At 35.1% G+C, this 18,601-nt stretch overlaps 4 protein-coding genes, 1 long non-coding RNA gene and 2 other non-coding genes across 9 annotated transcripts; 5 read left to right on the top strand and 2 right to left on the bottom strand.

Annotated features, from left to right (window-relative positions):
* Window positions 1–335: 335 nt before the first annotated feature.
* On the top strand, window positions 336–4,365 carry LOC101268116 (protein FAR1-RELATED SEQUENCE 8). 2 transcript variants are annotated; one of them, XM_010324359.4, is made up of 2 exons: window positions 336–513; window positions 1,696–4,365. In XM_010324359.4, exon 2 carries the CDS (start codon window positions 2,010–2,012, stop codon window positions 4,236–4,238), a length of 2,229 nt encoding a protein of 742 aa, XP_010322661.1. In that variant the 5' UTR covers window positions 336–513; window positions 1,696–2,009; the 3' UTR covers window positions 4,239–4,365. The 2 variants fall into 2 exon arrangements, with proteins under 2 accessions (XP_010322661.1, XP_010322662.1); XM_010324360.4 differs by having other exon boundaries at window positions 387–524.
* A 2,243-nt stretch (window positions 4,366–6,608) lies between these two features.
* Window positions 6,609–12,252, bottom strand: LOC101268697 (uncharacterized). Its single transcript, XR_011221898.1, has 5 exons — window positions 12,061–12,252; window positions 11,312–11,393; window positions 11,013–11,206; window positions 10,532–10,692; window positions 6,609–10,390 (listed from the first exon to the last, which is right to left on the bottom strand). It is a non-coding gene; the product is annotated as an uncharacterized protein (transcript).
* On the top strand, window positions 6,847–7,929 carry LOC101268406 (protein FAR1-RELATED SEQUENCE 6-like). The gene has a single exon (XM_019214317.1). It carries the CDS (start codon window positions 6,847–6,849, stop codon window positions 7,927–7,929), a length of 1,083 nt encoding a protein of 360 aa, XP_019069862.1.
* LOC138349405 (protein FAR1-RELATED SEQUENCE 8-like) lies at window positions 8,111–8,735 on the top strand. Its single transcript, XM_069299743.1, has 2 exons — window positions 8,111–8,338; window positions 8,433–8,735. Exons 1-2 carry the CDS (start codon window positions 8,111–8,113, stop codon window positions 8,733–8,735), a joined length of 531 nt encoding a protein of 176 aa, XP_069155844.1.
* LOC112941765 (U2 spliceosomal RNA) lies at window positions 9,203–9,399 on the top strand. Its single transcript, XR_003247334.1, has one exon. It is a non-coding gene; the product is annotated as a U2 spliceosomal RNA (small nuclear RNA).
* Window positions 12,253–14,593: 2,341 nt separating the features above from the next.
* On the top strand, window positions 14,594–18,103 carry LOC101243721 (uncharacterized). Of its 2 annotated transcripts, XM_026031612.2 has the most exons (6): window positions 14,594–14,862; window positions 14,964–15,060; window positions 15,551–15,650; window positions 16,756–16,844; window positions 17,495–17,710; window positions 17,922–18,103. In XM_026031612.2, the coding sequence occupies exons 1-5, from the start codon at window positions 14,703–14,705 to the stop codon at window positions 17,679–17,681; spliced, it is 633 nt and encodes a 210-aa protein (XP_025887397.1). In that variant the 5' UTR covers window positions 14,594–14,702; the 3' UTR covers window positions 17,682–17,710; window positions 17,922–18,103. The 2 variants fall into 2 exon arrangements, with proteins under 2 accessions (XP_025887397.1, XP_004242207.1); XM_004242159.5 differs by lacking the exon at window positions 17,922–18,103 and having other exon boundaries at window positions 14,595–14,862; window positions 17,495–17,890.
* On the bottom strand, window positions 16,475–18,549 carry LOC112941703 (uncharacterized). Its single transcript, XR_011221802.1, has 2 exons — window positions 18,501–18,549; window positions 16,475–17,045 (listed from the first exon to the last, which is right to left on the bottom strand). It is a non-coding gene; the product is annotated as an uncharacterized lncRNA (long non-coding RNA).
* Window positions 18,550–18,601: the final 52 nt, after the last annotated feature.

Here is an 18,601-nt window from a genome sequence, read left to right as displayed (position 1 = left end):
GTTAACTATCGAACTGTATATTCATTGCTACTTTAATTTGTTTATGAATCACTATTTTTATTTTTTAAATAAAAGTTTGATTCTTTTGTGCATCGAAGTTCTAAAACTCTTACATTGAATCAATAACCAAACTTTTAAAAAAATAACACCAATACAAAATCAAAATTAATTCTTTGATTTTTTAATTTTTTGATATTGAAATTAGTTATTAATAAAATGCCATTCAATTATATTAATTTGCAAATTTTCATTTTCTTGAAGGGGCAAACCGAAATCCATTCTTTGGTTTTTCGGTTTTCCGGTATTGAAATTAATTATCACTAAAAAGTTAATTCTTTGCAATTTTTGTTTCCTGAAGTGACAATTTTACCCCTAACTCTGGGTTTAGTCATTCCAGGCGTTTGAAAGGCTGCATCAGTCTATCGCCGCTGCTGTCGCTGCCATTTGGGTTCTCCACCGCCGTAATTGGTCTTTTTCTCCGGCGAGTTCTCCCTCTCTCTCTCTTGGGGAAAGGTGAGTCCAAGGTAGTGGAATATCTTGTTCCACAGTCTCTCTTCTCCAATTTTCAGTGCACTGTCTATCAGTTCATTATTTGTTTCTGTTTTTTTTTTTGTTTTGTTTGATTCAGTTTGTAAGCTTTTAGTTTTATATGGATTTTTCTGGTTATTGTCATTATTGAATAACAAAATTCGGTAGTCTTTGTCTTTGCGATTGTGGTTGACTGTATTTTTGAGATGAAACCTATTAAAAGGAATCAGCTTTTTCTAAATAGGACTCGTTAAATCTTCTGAGTAAATTTTTTTTTCTTAGTTTAGCATTACTCATTGGGATATTGAAGCTCTTTATTTACTTCGAGAATTATGTGTATGAGTTGGATGAGTGGTCTTTTCTCATATTGATTCGGGGATAATAAGAGTGTAATCATGTCGATAAAAATCTCATCCTCATTTGGAATTGAGCATGTGAGTAGGTTTACTGGACTTGTGATCCCCGCCATTTGTCCTCTCAACTGTCACTGAATGGATTTCAAGACACATTGTTTTGTCCTTAGTCTCTGACCTTTAGTTGCCTTATTAGGGAGGAGGTTGAAACATGCTCGAACAGGTTCTACAAATGAATAGGCCCTTAAGGTCTATATTGCGTAAAATTATTAATATAGCAGTGCCTAATAGAGCCAGTAAATTAACTCGTCTTGCTTTACTATTTTGGTTTGCAATAAATAAGGAAGAATTTATGAGCTAATAGCATATACCTATCAAGCCACAGTATAAGATTATTTGTTGAATAAAATCCAGAGTTTCAAGGTTTACCATGTATGTACTTCTAAAATTACAGCATTGTAATCTCTTTACTGTTGATTTGGTGTTCACAGTTTTATTTGCATTTACTATCTAGGATCAGAAACAATTTTGGAATTGGCTTATTTAATATATCTATTTTCAATAAGTAATATACATACATAAAGATAGTGGGGTGGCTTACATGAATTCTTTCTTGCTTAAAGCAAATGGTGACATATACTTGACACTTTAACATCTTATCTTTTCTCGTTTATTACTTTCTGACTTTCGACAAATTTTCTTTCCACGTGTAGTATGAGTTAGATGGGCACCTTTGTTTCTTTAGCTGGATTTGTCGAACTGACCTGATCACAAAGACTTGCCTTTATTTATTTATTTTTCATCTTCTCGACAGGTAATTCTTGCTTAGGGATAGATTAAGCTTGGTAGTTTGGGAAAGCAGGAGACACAACAGTGACTTTCCAAGCTAGATTACGCTTCATCAGAAAGAAGGATACTCTGAGAAGTGTAAGTTCTTAGCTTCTTCCATGACATCTAGATGTTATGAAGAAAGAATCAGTCTCAAGACTCATTGAAATGCAAAGTTCAAGATTTCAAGTCAAAGGAATAGATCTGTTCCACGTGAAAAGCTGGATAGAGTTCTTGATACATGTATCTCATTGTTGCTGACCTTTTGCCGTTCATCTTGCCCTACTTGAAAGGCTTCAGATGGAGGAAGGCATGGGAACCAGTGAACAACTTCCCGTGGGTGAGGGAAGTGATAATGAGGCTGCCAGTGAGGAAGTCTTTGATATTACATGCAATGGCACTGAGAGCGATGGTGACCAAGTGCTAAACATTGAGGCCAATGAGCTTGGAACTACTGCTGGGCAAATTCTTGAGTTTGAAAGCCATGAAGCTGAGAAAAACTGTGAGCATGTGCTTAATTTTGAAAGCGGTGTCCCAAGGGACAATAGTCATCGGTTATCTGAGTTTCATAGTAATGGCCTTGAGGATCCAAGATGTGGTGATACAGCAATTAATGATTGTCACACTGGTTCATCCCTGGGAAAGTCTTATCCCCCTCCGGTTGTCGGCATGGAATTTGAATCTTATGAGGATGCTTATAATTATTACAACTGCTATGCTAAGGAGCTTGGTTTTGCCATCAGGGTGAAGTCTTCATGGACAAAACGCAACAGTAAAGAGAAGCGCGGTGCTGTTCTCTGTTGCAATTGTGAGGGTTTCAAGACAATGAAAGAAGCAAATAGCCGAAGAAAAGAAACAAGGACAGGTTGCTTAGCGATGGTAAGGTTGAGATTGGTGGAGTCCAATAGATGGAGGGTGGATGAGGTTAAGCTTGAACATAACCATCTCTTTGATCCTGAAAGGGTGCAAAACTCCAAGTCACACAAAAAGATGGATGCAGGGGTTAAAAGGAAATTAGAGCCAGCAGTTGATGTGGAAGTGCGAACAATTAAGTTGTACAGAACTCCCGCTGTTGAGACATCAGGCGAGGGAAGCTCAGATGAGAGAGCAGCCAGCAGCCAGATTGATGGGTCCACACGTTTAAAACTCAAAGAAGGTGATACCCAAGTCATATACAACTTCTTCTGTCGGATGCAGCTTACGAAGCCAAACTTTTTCTACATTATGGATTTTGATGATGAAGGGTATCTAAAGAATGTGTTTTGGATTGATTCCAGATCAAGAGCGGCATATGCTTATTTTGGTGATGTGGTTGTGGTCGACACAACATGCTTGTCAAAAAAATATGACATCCCGCTTCTAGCATTCTTTGGACTAAACCACCATAAGGAGACTCTTTTGTTGGGCTGTAGTTTGCTTGCTGATGAAAGTTTTGAGACATATGTTTGGTTACTGAGAGCATGGCTATCGTGTATGTCAGGACGCCCTCCACAAACTATCATCACAGATCGCTGCAAAGCCTTGCAAAATGCAATATCTGAGATATTTCCCCGGGCTAACCATAGGCTTAACTTGTCAATTATTTTGGACAGCATTGTCAATTCAGTAGGGGAAGTGGGGGAATCAGAAGTATTCCATGAGGTACTGTATAATACAGTGTATGGCTCTCTTAAAATTGATGAATTTGAAGTTGCATGGGAGGAGATGGCACAGCGATTTGGATGTGGGGGCTATGGGTGGTTTCAAAGTTTGTATGACGATCGAGAACGATGGGCTCCTATTTATATGAAAGATACATTTCTGGCTGGAATATCTATTGATCAGAATGGTGAGTTCATGTGTCCCTTCTTTGATGGATTTGTACATAAAGAAACAAATTTGAGAGAATTTTTTGACATATATGATTTTGTACTGCAAAAGAATCATCAGAAGGAAGTTGTTTGTGATCTTGATTCAAAAGAATTTAGCCCCGTCCTGAGAACAAGGTGCAATTATGAGTTACAGCTCTCCAAATTGTATACTAAAGAAATATTTCTGAAGTTCCAAGAGGAGATGGATTTGATGTCTAATTGTTCAGGTATAGCACAAATTCACACCAATGGACCCATCATCACATATATGGTTAAAGAACGAGGGGTTCAAGGAGACATGAGTGATGCAAGAGATGTTGAAGTTACTTATGATAAAATAGGGGTAGAAGTTCGATGCATGTGCAGTTGTTTCAACTTCAGAGGCTATCTCTGCAGACATGCTTTATCTGTGCTCAACTACAATGGTATAGAGGAAATCCCAAATCATTATATATTGACTCGCTGGAGAAAAGATTTTAAACGCTTGTATGCACCAGAACTTGGCTCAAGCAACATAGATATTAGTAACCCTGTTCAACTGTTTGATCATTTGCACAGACGTGCCATGCAAGTAGTTGACGAAGGGATGGTTTCTCAACATCACTATATGGTTGCTTGGCAGGCGTTTAAGGAGTCCTTGAATAAGGTTCGTCTTGCAGCGGACAAACGTGTATCATAGTGAACTAAGTTGAGGTTTAACAATTTGTGTAGTTTCTGAACTTTTTTTTGTCCACACATCATTATGTATAGTGAGTGCATTACTGCATTTAAAGGCCTTGCTTATAGAGGAAGTTCTAGTTTTATTATTTCATGCTTTCAGCAACTAAATAAACTCAAGACAAGTTTTAAACAGAAATAATACAAATGTTATCCAAAACCCTTACACTTAAACAAAAATCTTTTCCTTTTCTGTATGATAAAACATCAGTTGCAACAAATGACTCTCATTACAATATAGATTTGCAACTTTGCAAGCAAACATTGTTGAAATTCTATTTGAATTTAGTAAATAATTAATGAGTTCAAACATCATTAATTATTTTCTAAAATTATTTTCACTTTTTAAAAATCCATACGCTTCATATTAGTTGTCCACGTTACGAAAAAATAGTTATTTTAAATAATTTGCTCTTAATTTACAAAATTAAAAGAGAACTGACGTTCATATTTTGCCCTTAGAATTAGTACTACTATTCAAAAATACTCCTATATAAAATATTGTTCTTTGTTTCCTTTTTATGAAGCTTAAAATCAACTATCGCCATTTTTTTTGCTGAAAGACAACGTCTGCCGGTGGCTCAGGTGTGAAGTTTTATCTGAAATTGCAGGTTAAATTTGTTTAATGTTCTCAACAAACTTGCACTGTACATACCCAATTAGCTATTGTAGTTTTGTATGAAATTTCCGATCTGTGCTCAGATAGTATAGGGCGCCCACGTGGTGTTCGCCGGGTGCTCGAGCACCCATTAATTTCGTTACGAAATATATATATATATATATATCTATGTGGAAATTGAGGTATTTGTATAAAATTAACATAGAGCACTCAATGAATAAATGATTTCGTTGGTCCAATGACTCCTGGATGGATGGGCTTAAGACTTTTTTAGTATTATTGTACCAAGGTTCAAATCTCATTGTTAATACATATTTTTTATATTTTCAGTTTAGAGCACTCATAACCTTAAATTCCTAGATCCGCCACTGCTTTTAGTGAGCTATATCTCCTTAATTTTCATCTGTAAAAATGTCTACTTCCAGTTTTCCATTGTTTGAGTACCAAATATAAACTTCCTATGATTATTTCTATCATGACCTGAATTTCATTCTTTGAATTTGAATCTTTTTTCTTTTTCGAGCGAGGATGTTGATATTCCCTTTTGTAGTACTGTTCAATTCATGTCTATTTTTAAATGTAGTTCAAATTCTGTGAATTTTCTTTTCAGTAGGATGATAAATTAACCTATCTATTTCCTTTATGGGGCAGAGTCTAACTTGAAAGGTTATCTATTACTTTTTATACTGATATAAATTCTAAGTGCTGTTTCTTTCTTTTGGGTAGGCTTGAGGTAAACCTGTAGTATGTGGTTGCCCAAAGATACTTTAGTATGCGAGTTTATTGGGAGATTTAACTAGTGCTTGTATCGACAGCATTATATACTCTGAAGCTTCTTGGATATAGAAACAGGATGAGAAAGAACAACTTAAATAAACATATATTACCGTGTCTGGTCGCCTATATTCTTTTCACCCTCATTACTGACTGAAAAGAGTTTGGTTGAAATATGTGAAGTGTTATACTTGGATAGTTTATGCTCATATATCCCAGTGTGGAAGAAGATAAAGTAAGCATGCAAAGGAGTAAAGTACTTTAGTAATAGTGAGTTGCAGTCCTATATATAGTGGACTTGCCATGGAAATACACAGTTCATTTTAATAAATAATATTAGGGCCAAAAGGAAAATAAAAACAATGCTCTAATGGAGGTGATATTTAGAAGATCATGCTGGCAGACGAGTTTTACGTTTATGTATGTCAAGCAACATGGACAATTCAATGATAGTATGTTGTGGACTATCTCATTTTTCCTGTTGGTCGATTGAGTGGTTCTATCTATATAGTCTCTAGTTATGCATCTATTTCTTCTCACTGTGAAAGTAAAGAAGAAGTCACATTGATTGTAAGTTATCTCTTATAAGGAGAAAAATTAGCCTACATAACAGCAATATTAATTGTTGATCAGTTCTTTTTCCTGTTCAGTCTTTCACAAAATTAGATGAACTTTTTTCCTTCGGGTCTTTGCCTGTGTATCGAAAGTTAGAAACTAAGAAGTAAGTATAATGTTGAAATGGATAAATGGCAGCTATATACTCTTCTTTTTTACAACCTTATGGCTTTCTCATACATCAGGCCAATATTGAAGTTGAAAGCTTGACCAGTGTAAGCAGAATTTCTTATATTGTAAAGTACAACTCTAAGTCTTGTAAAGGAGAACTCCCATCGGAAAACATACTTATTTCCTGGATTGAAAGACACATCACAATATTATGCAGTAACTATATTCCCAATAGCACTAAGCCTGTCATTAGATCCACAGTTGGGGGAGAAATACATCTGGAGTTTTTTTCCTTATTGACATCATTATCTAAAATTGATGTTTTCGCTCTATGTTTCACTTTCTTCTTCTTCTCCCGCATTCCACTCTAAGGGTTGTTTTGACCACCTTTGATCTATCCTCTTCTTAATATATTAAAGAGCTTGACGTCGATGCTTCTGCAACACTCCAAATGGATGGTCTTTCACTCAATGCTTCCATCTTTGAAGATGAAACTGAGGAATTCGATATTGATGGAGAGTGTGCGATGACAGAATACGCTGGTCATTCTGGTGTTCTTGAAGGCGAAAATCCTGTTCACCCAAATATTGGAATGGAGTTCGAGACATATGAGGATGTGTACTACTTTTACAACTGTTATGCTAAAGCGTATGGCTTCGGGGTAAGAGTGAGTAATACATGGTATAGGAAGAGTAGGGAAAGGTATAGAGGAAAACTAAGCTGCAGCAATGCAGGATTTAAAAAGAAAAGTGAAGCAAATCGGCCCAGACCTGAGACAAGAACTGGCTGTCCAGCTATGATCAAGTTCAGATTGACGGAGAACAAAAGGTGGAGAATAATTGAAGTTGAACTTGAACACAACCACCTCATTCATCCGTCAACTGAAAAGTTCTATAAATCTCACAGAAACAACAGCTCTGGGAGAAAAAGGCCCTTACAGATGACTGGTAATCAAGAAAATCATAAAATTAGGTTATTCAGAACTGTCATTATTGATCCAGATGATGATGGTGAATTCAGGAACATGATTGACCAGTCCAACAATCATTTGATTCTTAAACCTGGAGATGCTCAAGCAATTCTCAGTTTCTTCACTGATCTACAGTTGGTAAACCCTGATTTCTTTTATGTAATGGACCTAAATGAGAAAGGATGTCCGCGGAATGTGTTCTGGGCGGAAGCAAGATGTAAGGCCACATATGGTTATTTTGGTGACGTGGTTAAAATTGCCACTGCTTGTTTGATCTCAAAATATGAGGTTCCACTTGTGGTATTTGCTGGAGTTAACCACCATGGACAATCTGTGCCACTAGGCTGTGGTTTGGTTGCAGGAGAGACTGTAGAGTCATTTATATGGTTGTTGAGGGCATGGCTGACATACATGATTGGCCGCCCTCCACAGACTGTCATTATTGACCAATCTAGTGCTATGCAAACTGCTATTGCTGATGTTCTCCCGCGGGCATCTCATTGCATTTCGCTGTCGCATATCATGAAGAAAGTTCTGGAGGAATTGGGTGGGTTACACGCATAAAGTCATCAAGAAAGCATTTACTGAAGCAATTTCCCAATCATCAAGAATAGATGATTTTGAAACAGCTTGGGAGGACATGATGCTATACCATGGAATTAGGGACCATAAATGGCTCCAGACACTCCACGAAAATCGTAAACACTGGGTCCCTGTCTATTTAAAGGATACATTTCTAGCGGGGATGTTTGGTGTGACACTCGAGGAGAGAGAGGTTTCTTCTCCTTTTGATGAGTATTTGTCTGATCATACTCCCCTGAAGGAGTTCCTTGATGGCTATAACCAATGTCTGAAGGAAATCTATCAAAGAGAAGCACTGGCTGATTCAGAATCGAGGAATCCAAGTTGTATGTTGAAATCAAGAATTTATTTTGAAATGCAGCTATCGAAAATCTACACCAATCCCATATTTGTTAAATTTCAAATCGAAATAGAGGGAATGTTCTCATGTTTAAGCACAAGACAAATAGGTATTTGATGGGTCAATCATGATATACATTGTTAAGGAACGCGAAGTTGAGAATGTGAATGAAGCAAAAGATTATGAAGTTACGTTTGATACAGCTGTTGCTGATGTTCTTTGTGAATGTGGTTTATTCAACCTGAAGGGCTTCCTGTGCAGGCACACATCATGTGTTCTAAGTCAAAATGGTTTCAAGGAGATCCCACCTCAGTACATTCTTTCACGCTGGAGAATGGATATTCACCGTAGCTATGTTCTTGACTACGGCTGCAATTTTATTAACACCAAGAATCCAGTTCACAGGTATGATAATTTGTACAAATGTGCTGTGAAGTTGGTGGAGTAGGGGAGAAAATCACATGAACGATACAAAAGTTCACCTTAGAAGCGTTAGGGGAGATACTGAACAGACTTAGTTTGCAAGATCATAACACTCTTTAGCTTTTTAAGAAGAGCTGTGAAATATGTATGTAGGCATACTGAATGTACACTTGTAATATTTTCTTTAAAAACTGAATGAAAAACAGTCACTAGTGATATCTTATCTTTGATTTCTCAACAGCTTTTTAGGATCTTAATTATAGATTAAGATTTTAACTACGACTAACGTTCAGATTTATAACTTTATCTCTTTACAAGTGCCCGAGAGGAAATATTTATCATGGAAAAGGTAGATATAACTGAGTTTATAACACTTGGAAGAGCAGAAATGCTTAACTTTTGTGGTGGCCAATTAGTCCCACATCGGAAGAAGCTAAGAAGAAGACGGCAGAGAGCTGATATAAAAAGAAAGGCCAGACATCATATTTAAGCATACCTTTCTCGGCCTTTTGGCTAAGATCAAGTGTAGTATCTGTTCTTATCAGTTTAATATCTGATATGTGGGCCATTGGTCCACACGATATTAACTCAATTTTTTAAGGGGAAGGGCCCATCAAGGTAGCTTGCTACCCTGGACTCTCAAGCGTCGCCCATGCGTTGCACTACTGCACGGGCCTGGCGCACCCCACCAAATCTAGTTCAAATTTAAGGCTAACAGTTAAAGAAGCCCAGTATATATGTTCTTTTACGTTTTAATTGTATTAGTAATGTTAACTAGTAATGTTACTAATTGTATTAGTAAGTTTGTACTTTGGAGGACAGAAAATGATTGGTTGAACAATTAAGAATTCAATATTAGAAGACGTCTGGATTAAGTAAAGAATAATTGTTGACCAGCAAAGATGACCATGGAATCAGTAAAGTTAAAAACTGGAGTTACTTGTATCTCGCTTACTTAGAAGCTGAAGAAGTCTCCTTAAGATGGGGAGAATAGTTGAGTTCATGCGAGCAACAATAACGCTAATGCAAATAGTTGGGTTTTTTGTGTCACAATTTTTTATATTGGAAACTACATGGCTACTAGTTTAAATTGATGTAAACATGTTTTCACCAAACAATACTAGAGTGCATTACCGAAAGTTTATCTCGAAACCTTTTATCCATTATCCTTTAGCAAATGAGTAGCGAGTAATAACCTATTATATCAACGGAAATCTCAAGTGATAAAGTAGTATTTTTCAACCAAAAAAAAAAAAAAAGAGAAGAAAATCTCCAGTGTTTTCTAAAGAGGAAGTCCACCCTCAGATTCAGTAGTTCAAGGGTTTAAGCATTTTTTCGAAATTAAATGTTGAAGTGTCTCCATGCAAGGATCAAATGGCATTTAGTAGAGAGGTTTAGCATTTAAATATTAGTTGCAAGAACGTTGAACACTCTCTCTTCTATGGATGTTTCAATGTGCTAATAGCAGTACTAAATTTTCTATTAAGAGCATTGTGATTAGCTTCCATCTTTCTTCTTAGCCCATGTGCTAGCGTTTCCTCAAGGTGCATACCTTCTGTAGGAGTCTTTACCTTTCAAAAGTTACATCTCCCATCTCTTAATAAAATATTTCTTTATCCTTCTAAATCTTTAATTTTGCCACATTATTCTTTAAAAGTTTGTCCTCAGATCCAAAGACTTCTGAATAAGACTTGCATTAATGGCACTACTATCAGTAAACAAAAATAATTCTGATCTCTTGTTATTGTTGTAATTAAAAACACATCTCCATTTATAGTGCATTGATACAATAAAAATAATATATGAAGCTGCAGCTTGTACCTCGAGAGATATTGAGCAATCAAGTGCTTCAGCTGCTGCACTTTCTGGATCCTATCATCATTGTGCTCCTTTTGTCGTTCATGTTGGATGGCCACTAAACGTTTCATAATGATATTGTCTCGAAGAATCAGTTCTATTTGCTCCTTCAGCATCATATTTTCCTGGAAAAGAAATGGTGAATATTGAAAAATGACAGGCAAAGGTCAATAAACTAGTATGTCAAAAATGCAAATTTGCAAACATGACCAAATTGCTGTTCTCTTACTAGTGAAGCACTACAGTAGCCAGAAATCTGCTCATAAAATGCATTGAAGAACCAACAATATAGGCATCACCAAAATAGTTTTCTAGCTTAACTCCTCTGAGAAAATTAGTAAAGAAAAGTATGTTTGATAAAAATATCATCCGCAACTCCTTAGCAGGGAATTTGTTGTCTGGTATATCTATAGACTACAATATACTTAAATGTACAAATACCAACCTTCTGAAAATTTTGAGTTGCTTCTGCACTTGCACTAGCACTAATGGATTTCTCTAAGCTCTCCAACATTATTGCCGCACGAGCCCTAGCATCATCTGTACTTGTAGCATTCATCATTTCCCTCACAAACAACTCCACCCATTCTGTGCCATCAGCTGGAGGATCATTTAGGACAAAAGCAGTGTCCACTATACCTGCAAATTTTGCATGCAAATAAGATCCTTTCTCCACAATTGATGAAAATCTAGACTTGGTTAACAAGATGTGAATGAGCTGCTAAGTGAACTTGTCACACAAACATATTTTGGAACTTCTTTGCACCATTGGATGATTATCTTTTAACATTAGACATTTTCCTATATCACATACATGTTCTTCTAACTGCCATATATCGGCAATACATACAGTTAATTACTAGGCTTTTCCTTCTCTAAACTCCCTATGTTTCATTTTGACTGTTCGGTTTTTATGGACTAAAAAGGATAGTAAGAGAAACAAATTAAAACAAAGGGAATAATTCATATTCTAATTTATAACTTTAAATTGAGTTTTTAGTTAATCTATTTACATTTCTATTCATATCAGCAAGGTCATATACCATAAAATCATGTTGGAGAAGTAGCAATAAAAAAAATTGATAAAGAGAAGTAGCAAAATTAGAACGGGTAGCAATTATGAGGAACAGATGGAACCAGAAATTTTCAGAAAAAATGTCATGTCAATGACCAGTAAACTCCGTAGAAACCAATGTCATATCAGTGAGAACTAAACCCTATTTAGGAGTGATTGGGTTGATTAACCGGTCCCCTTTTTTCTGATGGAAGGGATATGGTTGACCTTTTTCCGGGAGCAATTTTGCAATCCTTTAGATAAACACTTACAAAGTCATCTACATTCATCTCACTCTATTCATAGCATTTCATTCCGATACAGAGAGTAGTTTACGTAAATAACTAAATGACGTTGAAAAAAAGCTACATAATTCTCCAACTAACAACATTTACAGCAACAAAAAATTCTAGTGCCAGATAAAGTAAGAGTATCATACCTGACAATCTACATCGCGAAACAAAGCTGTCAGATGATCAACGGAAGCTTCCTCTGGCGGCGGCGGCGAGAATCTTCTAGGAGAGGTTGAGGCACACCGGAGCTTCTTTGAAACAGGCGTCGACGGTGAAGTCGGCGACGACGATTGTAAATCATCGAAGAAGGATCTCTTGCCGCAAACCATCGCAGACATCGTATAATGTCCAAATCAAATTGAACTTTTACAGCAACACCTTCATCAATTTCTCAATCAAATAAATTTATCTGATTCTGTGATCGTGATATACTAAGCGAAGAGATAGGTTATTGAGATTCGAAGTTTTTCTTGTGCTGTAACCTTTTTCCTGTTCGCTACTTTGCTTTGTATTATATCCCTTCCGTTTTGGGCATAAAGTTGAGACTTTGGTGTGATGTTGATAGGGATAAAAGGCGGGTAAGAGGATAACAAACACGCGCCTAATGTCGCGTTTTTGAATATCTTTCCGATATATATATATATATATATATATATTTTGTGGGACATCAGGATATGTGGGAATTGGGATATGACGAGGAAGGAAGAGAAAATAAACATAATCTCACGGAAAGTGAAGTCCGGGTAAAGCCATGGGTTCATCGGAACTCTCTTCGATAAAAAATTATATAATATATATAGAGTAAAATTTCTATATTTATGTGAATACATATATATTTTGAACATTCTTAATGACAAGGAAAATAAGATAGCGTAATGGTAAGTTCCTTTGAAACTATACATATGTTCATGGCTAGCATTTAATTTTTTTAGTTTCAATTTTTTTTTTAGTTCCAGTCGCATTTTTATGTTTTTCTTTTTTTTAATAAAATATGCTAAAAAAAGATCACATTCCTTAAAAATTTGTTGGCTTATTATTTACATGTTAATATTTTTATTTTTCGAACCCCTTGAATGAAAATTCTAAATCCGCCATTGACGGGAGGTGCAGGTGTATGTAGATTGTACTTTTACTTCGTAGAAAAGAATGTCGTCTCTAATAGATACTTGATGAAAAATAGATTAAAGTAGTCTAGAAAAGGAAATAAAAAAATTATAAAAAGATAAGCGAGACTACACTCGACTACTTGTTAACCTACCACCTTATTTTGTGCATTCTAGATAAGATCATATCACATTATAAGCTAAAATTCATATCTATTCTAGTTACTTCTCTTCAATACTTCTTTGATCGATATATCCACTTCTCTTGAAATTATCTATTATCAATATATCAAACATCCGCATTGGCTATCCATGCATCTCCTTTTCATATGTTTGAAACATTTGAGCTTCACTTTTTTTTTTTTTGCATTTTATCCTCCATCTAAGCGATTCTTATCTATCACAAATATTTTCATTTCTAATTTTATCTCTTATATGATCATACATTTATCTCAACATTTTCATTTCCACAACTTTCATCTTCAGTAAGTTCTAGATTGACCAGCACTCTACATCATACAAACATAGTTAATCTAATCACCATCTCGTAGTACTTGTCTTTAAATTTTGGAGGAACGTTCTTAACACTCAGAATGTGAGCCTCTATTTCATCTACCTTGCTGCACAAACACAATGTGTGACATATATCTTCCTCACAAAATGAATGACTTCTATGGTATGCATATGAATATGTAGAACCAATCAGACATGATTCATTCTCAGAAATATTGAATCACATAAGCCATTTATTTTGTAAAGAAACTAGTTGAGCAGTCAAACTAAGTGACATGATCTTATTTGATTGGTTGAAACATGCACGTGACACATTCTTATTAATATTTTATTATAATTGACATGCTATTATCATTTTTCACATGTTATGTGATTCTATTAACTCATTTAAATGACTTATGTGGCATGTCATGTTATATGTCACACTAAATTGAATCTTTAGTATAAGATGATATCTTGAGTTTAGTAAGTGGCTCATCATTTATATACCAAACTGACGGACTAACCCAATAAAATTGACCTTCCATTAAATCTATATTATTAGAGTAAAGAATATCAAATCACAAATATTTATCTAGATTGATATAAATTTAAATTCAATAAAATTTGGTTATCTAGAGGGACAAACAAAAATTTCAAAAATGTTTGCTCAAGTAATAGTTTTCTTCAAAATGTTCTCTCAAGTCACATCCAAACACTTAACAAACTGCCAAAATGCCCGTTTTGCCTCTACTAACTTTTCCAGTAACCATAGATCTACCTTTTCTTTTTGTCACCTTCCAACTCTTGAATTGTCAGTGTTAAATCAAATCACTATTGTCTACTATAGTTATTAATTAAAATAAAGATTAAGGCAATAATATGTACTTTAGTAATTAATCATAACTAACAATAAAAGTAAACATTAATTAGTTTGATAGGAACATTAGTGGTGAAAAAATTAAAACACTAATTAATTTTTATCGATAATATACGCCCGCGCGGTTTCATTAAAGTGAATTAACTGACAGCGCGTGTTGAAGTAAATTCGTACTCCTACTTAAAAAACGTGACCCTGCTAACGGTCATCTCTTTAAAAAACCGAAAGCCTCTCAGTTTCTGTTTTCAGTCACTTATTTCCCCTGTTTAAGCCAAAAAAAAAAAACTGCAAGGATTTTCGAAGCGAGCTGATAATGGTGAAGATTATAGCGTGCTTTCAGTTGCAAAATCGGAGTTCTAGGGTTTGGACTCCATTTCCGCTAAGCAAAAGACTAGTTCGGAGTTTTGGTTACCGCAAACTTCCTGAACAGCTACTCAATATCTCCGTTCTTAAATTGGATGGCTCTTCATTCGGTAAGTGAGATTAATATTTGAGTAGTAGTTTATTTTTTGTTGCATTTTTTTGGTGGTATAATTATGGCTAATGCTGGTTGTTTGGCTGGAATTTTGAATAGTTATACATGTAGCAAGGAATGCTACAGTAGCAGACCTTAAACAAGCAGTTGAGGAAGCTTTCAATTTTTCGCGGGAGGATGAAGGCAAGATTCTATGGTATGAATGAGACCTGATTATTTCTACAATGGTTGCCTGTAGCTTGTTGCTTTTAATTTGATTCACTTTCACATGCATGAAAAAGGGGGAATGCTTATGTAATAGACTGCAATTGTGAATCCACTTAGATCCGCCTTTGACGAGGAGGTATCAATCATCATATTGTGTTGAACTGTATTTAACAGTTAAAAAATGAACAAGACACTCATTAGATATGTGCTGTGATAATATGATTATGGGAATGAGTTAAAACTCTACAATTTTTTGCCAATAGTTAAGAAGTTCTAGAATTGGTAATTTAATAGAAGGTCTCATCACTTCAGCTTGCTTGCAAATAATTGGTATTTGAAGTTTTCTGTGACGATGATTGCAAACATGTTAATGCAGAATGGCTGAAAATAAAAAGAATAAATTGAATTTAAGGAATTGTTGGTCGTCTGTATTGCTGCAAATATGATAGATCTTAAAGTTGTATTGCCTATTGATGCAGGTCACTAGTGTGGAGTCACTTCTGTTTGTGCTATGGAAGTCAAAAACTTGTGAACGACAAAACTTTTATTAACTGTTTTGGTATGAAAGATGGTGATCAGGTCAGTAGTTTTTCGTATTGTTACTGATTGGGAATCTAAAATACAGCTTGTTTCTAACTTCTGAGTACCTCTTTTTTCCATTATCAAAATTCACTAGGTAAACACATCTATGTATAATGTATTAGTGGCTTGTGGTAGACTAACTTGTTTTCTTAATTCGAATCGACTGACACGAGGAAAAGGAAATAGTACTATATTTGATGAGTTTGGTTAGATGGTGGGTAGCCATGCGGGGCTCTTATGTAGTCAGGGCTTGAAGAACCATATACATTTTCTGGACTAAAGCAAAGTATTTTTCTATAAGTATATAATTTTTCTTGTCTTCAGCCCCATGATATTTTTGGATCTTCGAACTACAATTAATTAATGAGTGTTGAGAAAAGAATTAAATGATATAAGTGTGATCTCTCTAGCAACTTAAGTTTTTATATGAGAATTGAGATGGTCCACACTTCATTATGGTATCAGAGCCTGCAGAATTCCCGAGATCGAATATTTCCATGTGCTTTTGGCCCATGAAAAAGTATCACACTTGCATGTGAGGGTGTGTGTCGAGAATACAATTAAATGATAGAAGTGTATTCTCTTTAACAACTTATACTTTTAACTGAGGTGATCACGCACTTCATCAATGAGCAACCAAGGTTTTGTGCCTATCTATAGCAAGTTCATATGACAAAACTAAGCTAGAAAGTTGAACATTTTCAAGTGTTTGGTGAAAGACGATTTAATGGTACAGTCTTATGAGGGGAATCTCAGATAAGGTAGTACATTCTAGTATTGACAACAATGGTGGCTATTTTCCTAGTGAGGTTACATGTGGATTTGAGGCATAAGAATTGATAAATGTTGTTAGTTACGGTTTACTATAAGCAATGAAACATTCTATCTGTACTGCTGTACCCAGCACTGCTCTGTGTTTTGCACACAAACACACATATACAGTCACACACACAAACAGTCAAATGCACACATATGATTTGAATGCTTCATAATCAAGCTCTTGCTAATTATAATGCTCCTGTGAACTTCGAGAATGATTTCTCAATACACTAACTACATTTTATGCTTCTTACCTTTACTTCTTTTTGCTTGGAGTCTGCAGCTTCAATTTGCACAGCATGTCACGTTGGAGTACAGGCCAGCTAAACAACGACTGGATAACCAATGTGACCAGTCCAAACAATGCTCCATGTATGTCCACCTTTTGTATCTTTGAATTTACTGGATGCTTTATCTCACTTCATCAACAAAATAGATGCTCGCTGTAAGGGCATGCCGAAAAAATTGTGACCTTTCTTTACTGTAGATGGCAAATTTAACGGACTTGAACACATAGTTGGTACCCCTTCATCGTTCATATGTACGTTATTTTTTTGATGCCTCAATTCCTCCCTACTCCACCACAATCAGACATTTTAATATAAAGTTAGCTATTAGTCAAGACATGAAACCTGGTTGCTTTCCTTTTTTTCTTTTGCCTGGATGTTAGTGAACCATCTTTTGCTACTTAGTCACCCAAAATCGTATCCTCCAAAAAGGGGGTAACATGAAATTCACTGAATTTTGGGAAGACTAATCCATAAAAAGAGGCTGATATTTTGTCTTAGCTGCTAAACTAAAGTGAGAGACGTGTTGATAGTGAAAGAGCTAAGTTGCAACCAGGTAACCAACAAATAACTGATGTTTCAACCAGGTACACATATTGGGCTTAATACATGTATCATATCTGTTTGTTTACACTTGCTTAACCGTTACATAGCAGAAATTCAGTATGTACTCACTACACTTTTCATCTGTCATAGAACAGAACTTAAGTGGCACCCTAACCATTTCTATTCCAGTTTGGATGCTCATGAAGTGAACATTGAAGATAATGGCAACATTGACCACCAAGAGAAGAGCAAAAAGGTTGGTGATTTTCAAGACGAGGATGCAATTCCCAAACCAGAATTCAAGCGGTCACATTTTTTAAGAAGATGGTTATCTCAATCAACATCTTGGATACCAAAAAAGAAAGCCTTAGCCTAACCTAGACAATCCCTTCACTTTGCTACCGGGTGCGTCTGTCTAACTTTGAATTAACTAGGGCTGAGAAACTGGTCAGTTAAAGTTAAATGGTGTCTTATATACTGTTGAATATGAGGATCTTTAGATATATTCTTATTTGTTTATTGAATAGGTTGTCAATCCGAAGTTGTTACTGCTAATTCAATTATTATTATGGCTTTGGATGCTTACCCAATTACTCATAATCTCTTCTTCTTGCAGATGATAGCAGCTAATTTCTTGTTCATAGAGAAATATACATCATAATTCCATACGCCCTCTTTCTGTTTCTTTTACCTTCTAATCCACTAGACAAAGTGCTAGGGTGGACCTAAACGAGGCTCCCTCCGTCCTATTTTACGTGATACTTTTTAAATTTTAAATAAATTAATTTTTTATCATAAATTTTTTATAAATATTTTAACATTTTAAATTATAATATATTTTGATTTATTATAATATTTACGTAATTTATAAATATATAAAATTTATTTATAAATTTTTAATTAAATTTAAATTATTTAACTCTAATTGAAAAATACTTAACTAACGATAAATGGAAAGAGAAGGAGTATTTGATAATTGCCATTTCATGATTCATGATGGAAGTTTCAGATACAAATTAATTGGAATAAGAATAACAAGTATTCATTATAAAAAAAGACTCTAAAAACTGTTTTGGTACGTAGGATTGGATAGACCAAAATATCCGTGATATTATTTTATTTAAGTTTTTATATGTGACGGTAAAGATAAAGTTAGATTTTGAGCAAGAAATTTAAAATATAAAAAAATACTTACAGACAAAAAGTTGGAACGAATGTGTAGAGCCTTGCTAACACCTCCGGCTCTAACAGGAGTTTTACTATCATGATACAAATAATACTTCGAATTAAATTAAA

This window comes from Solanum lycopersicum, chromosome 6, assembly GCF_036512215.1.
Source record: "Solanum lycopersicum chromosome 6, SLM_r2.1".
NCBI lineage: Eukaryota > Viridiplantae > Streptophyta > Magnoliopsida > Solanales > Solanaceae > Solanum > Solanum lycopersicum.
Note: the sequence above shows the minus strand (reverse complement) of the source record. Positions and strands in the feature narration are given on the sequence as shown.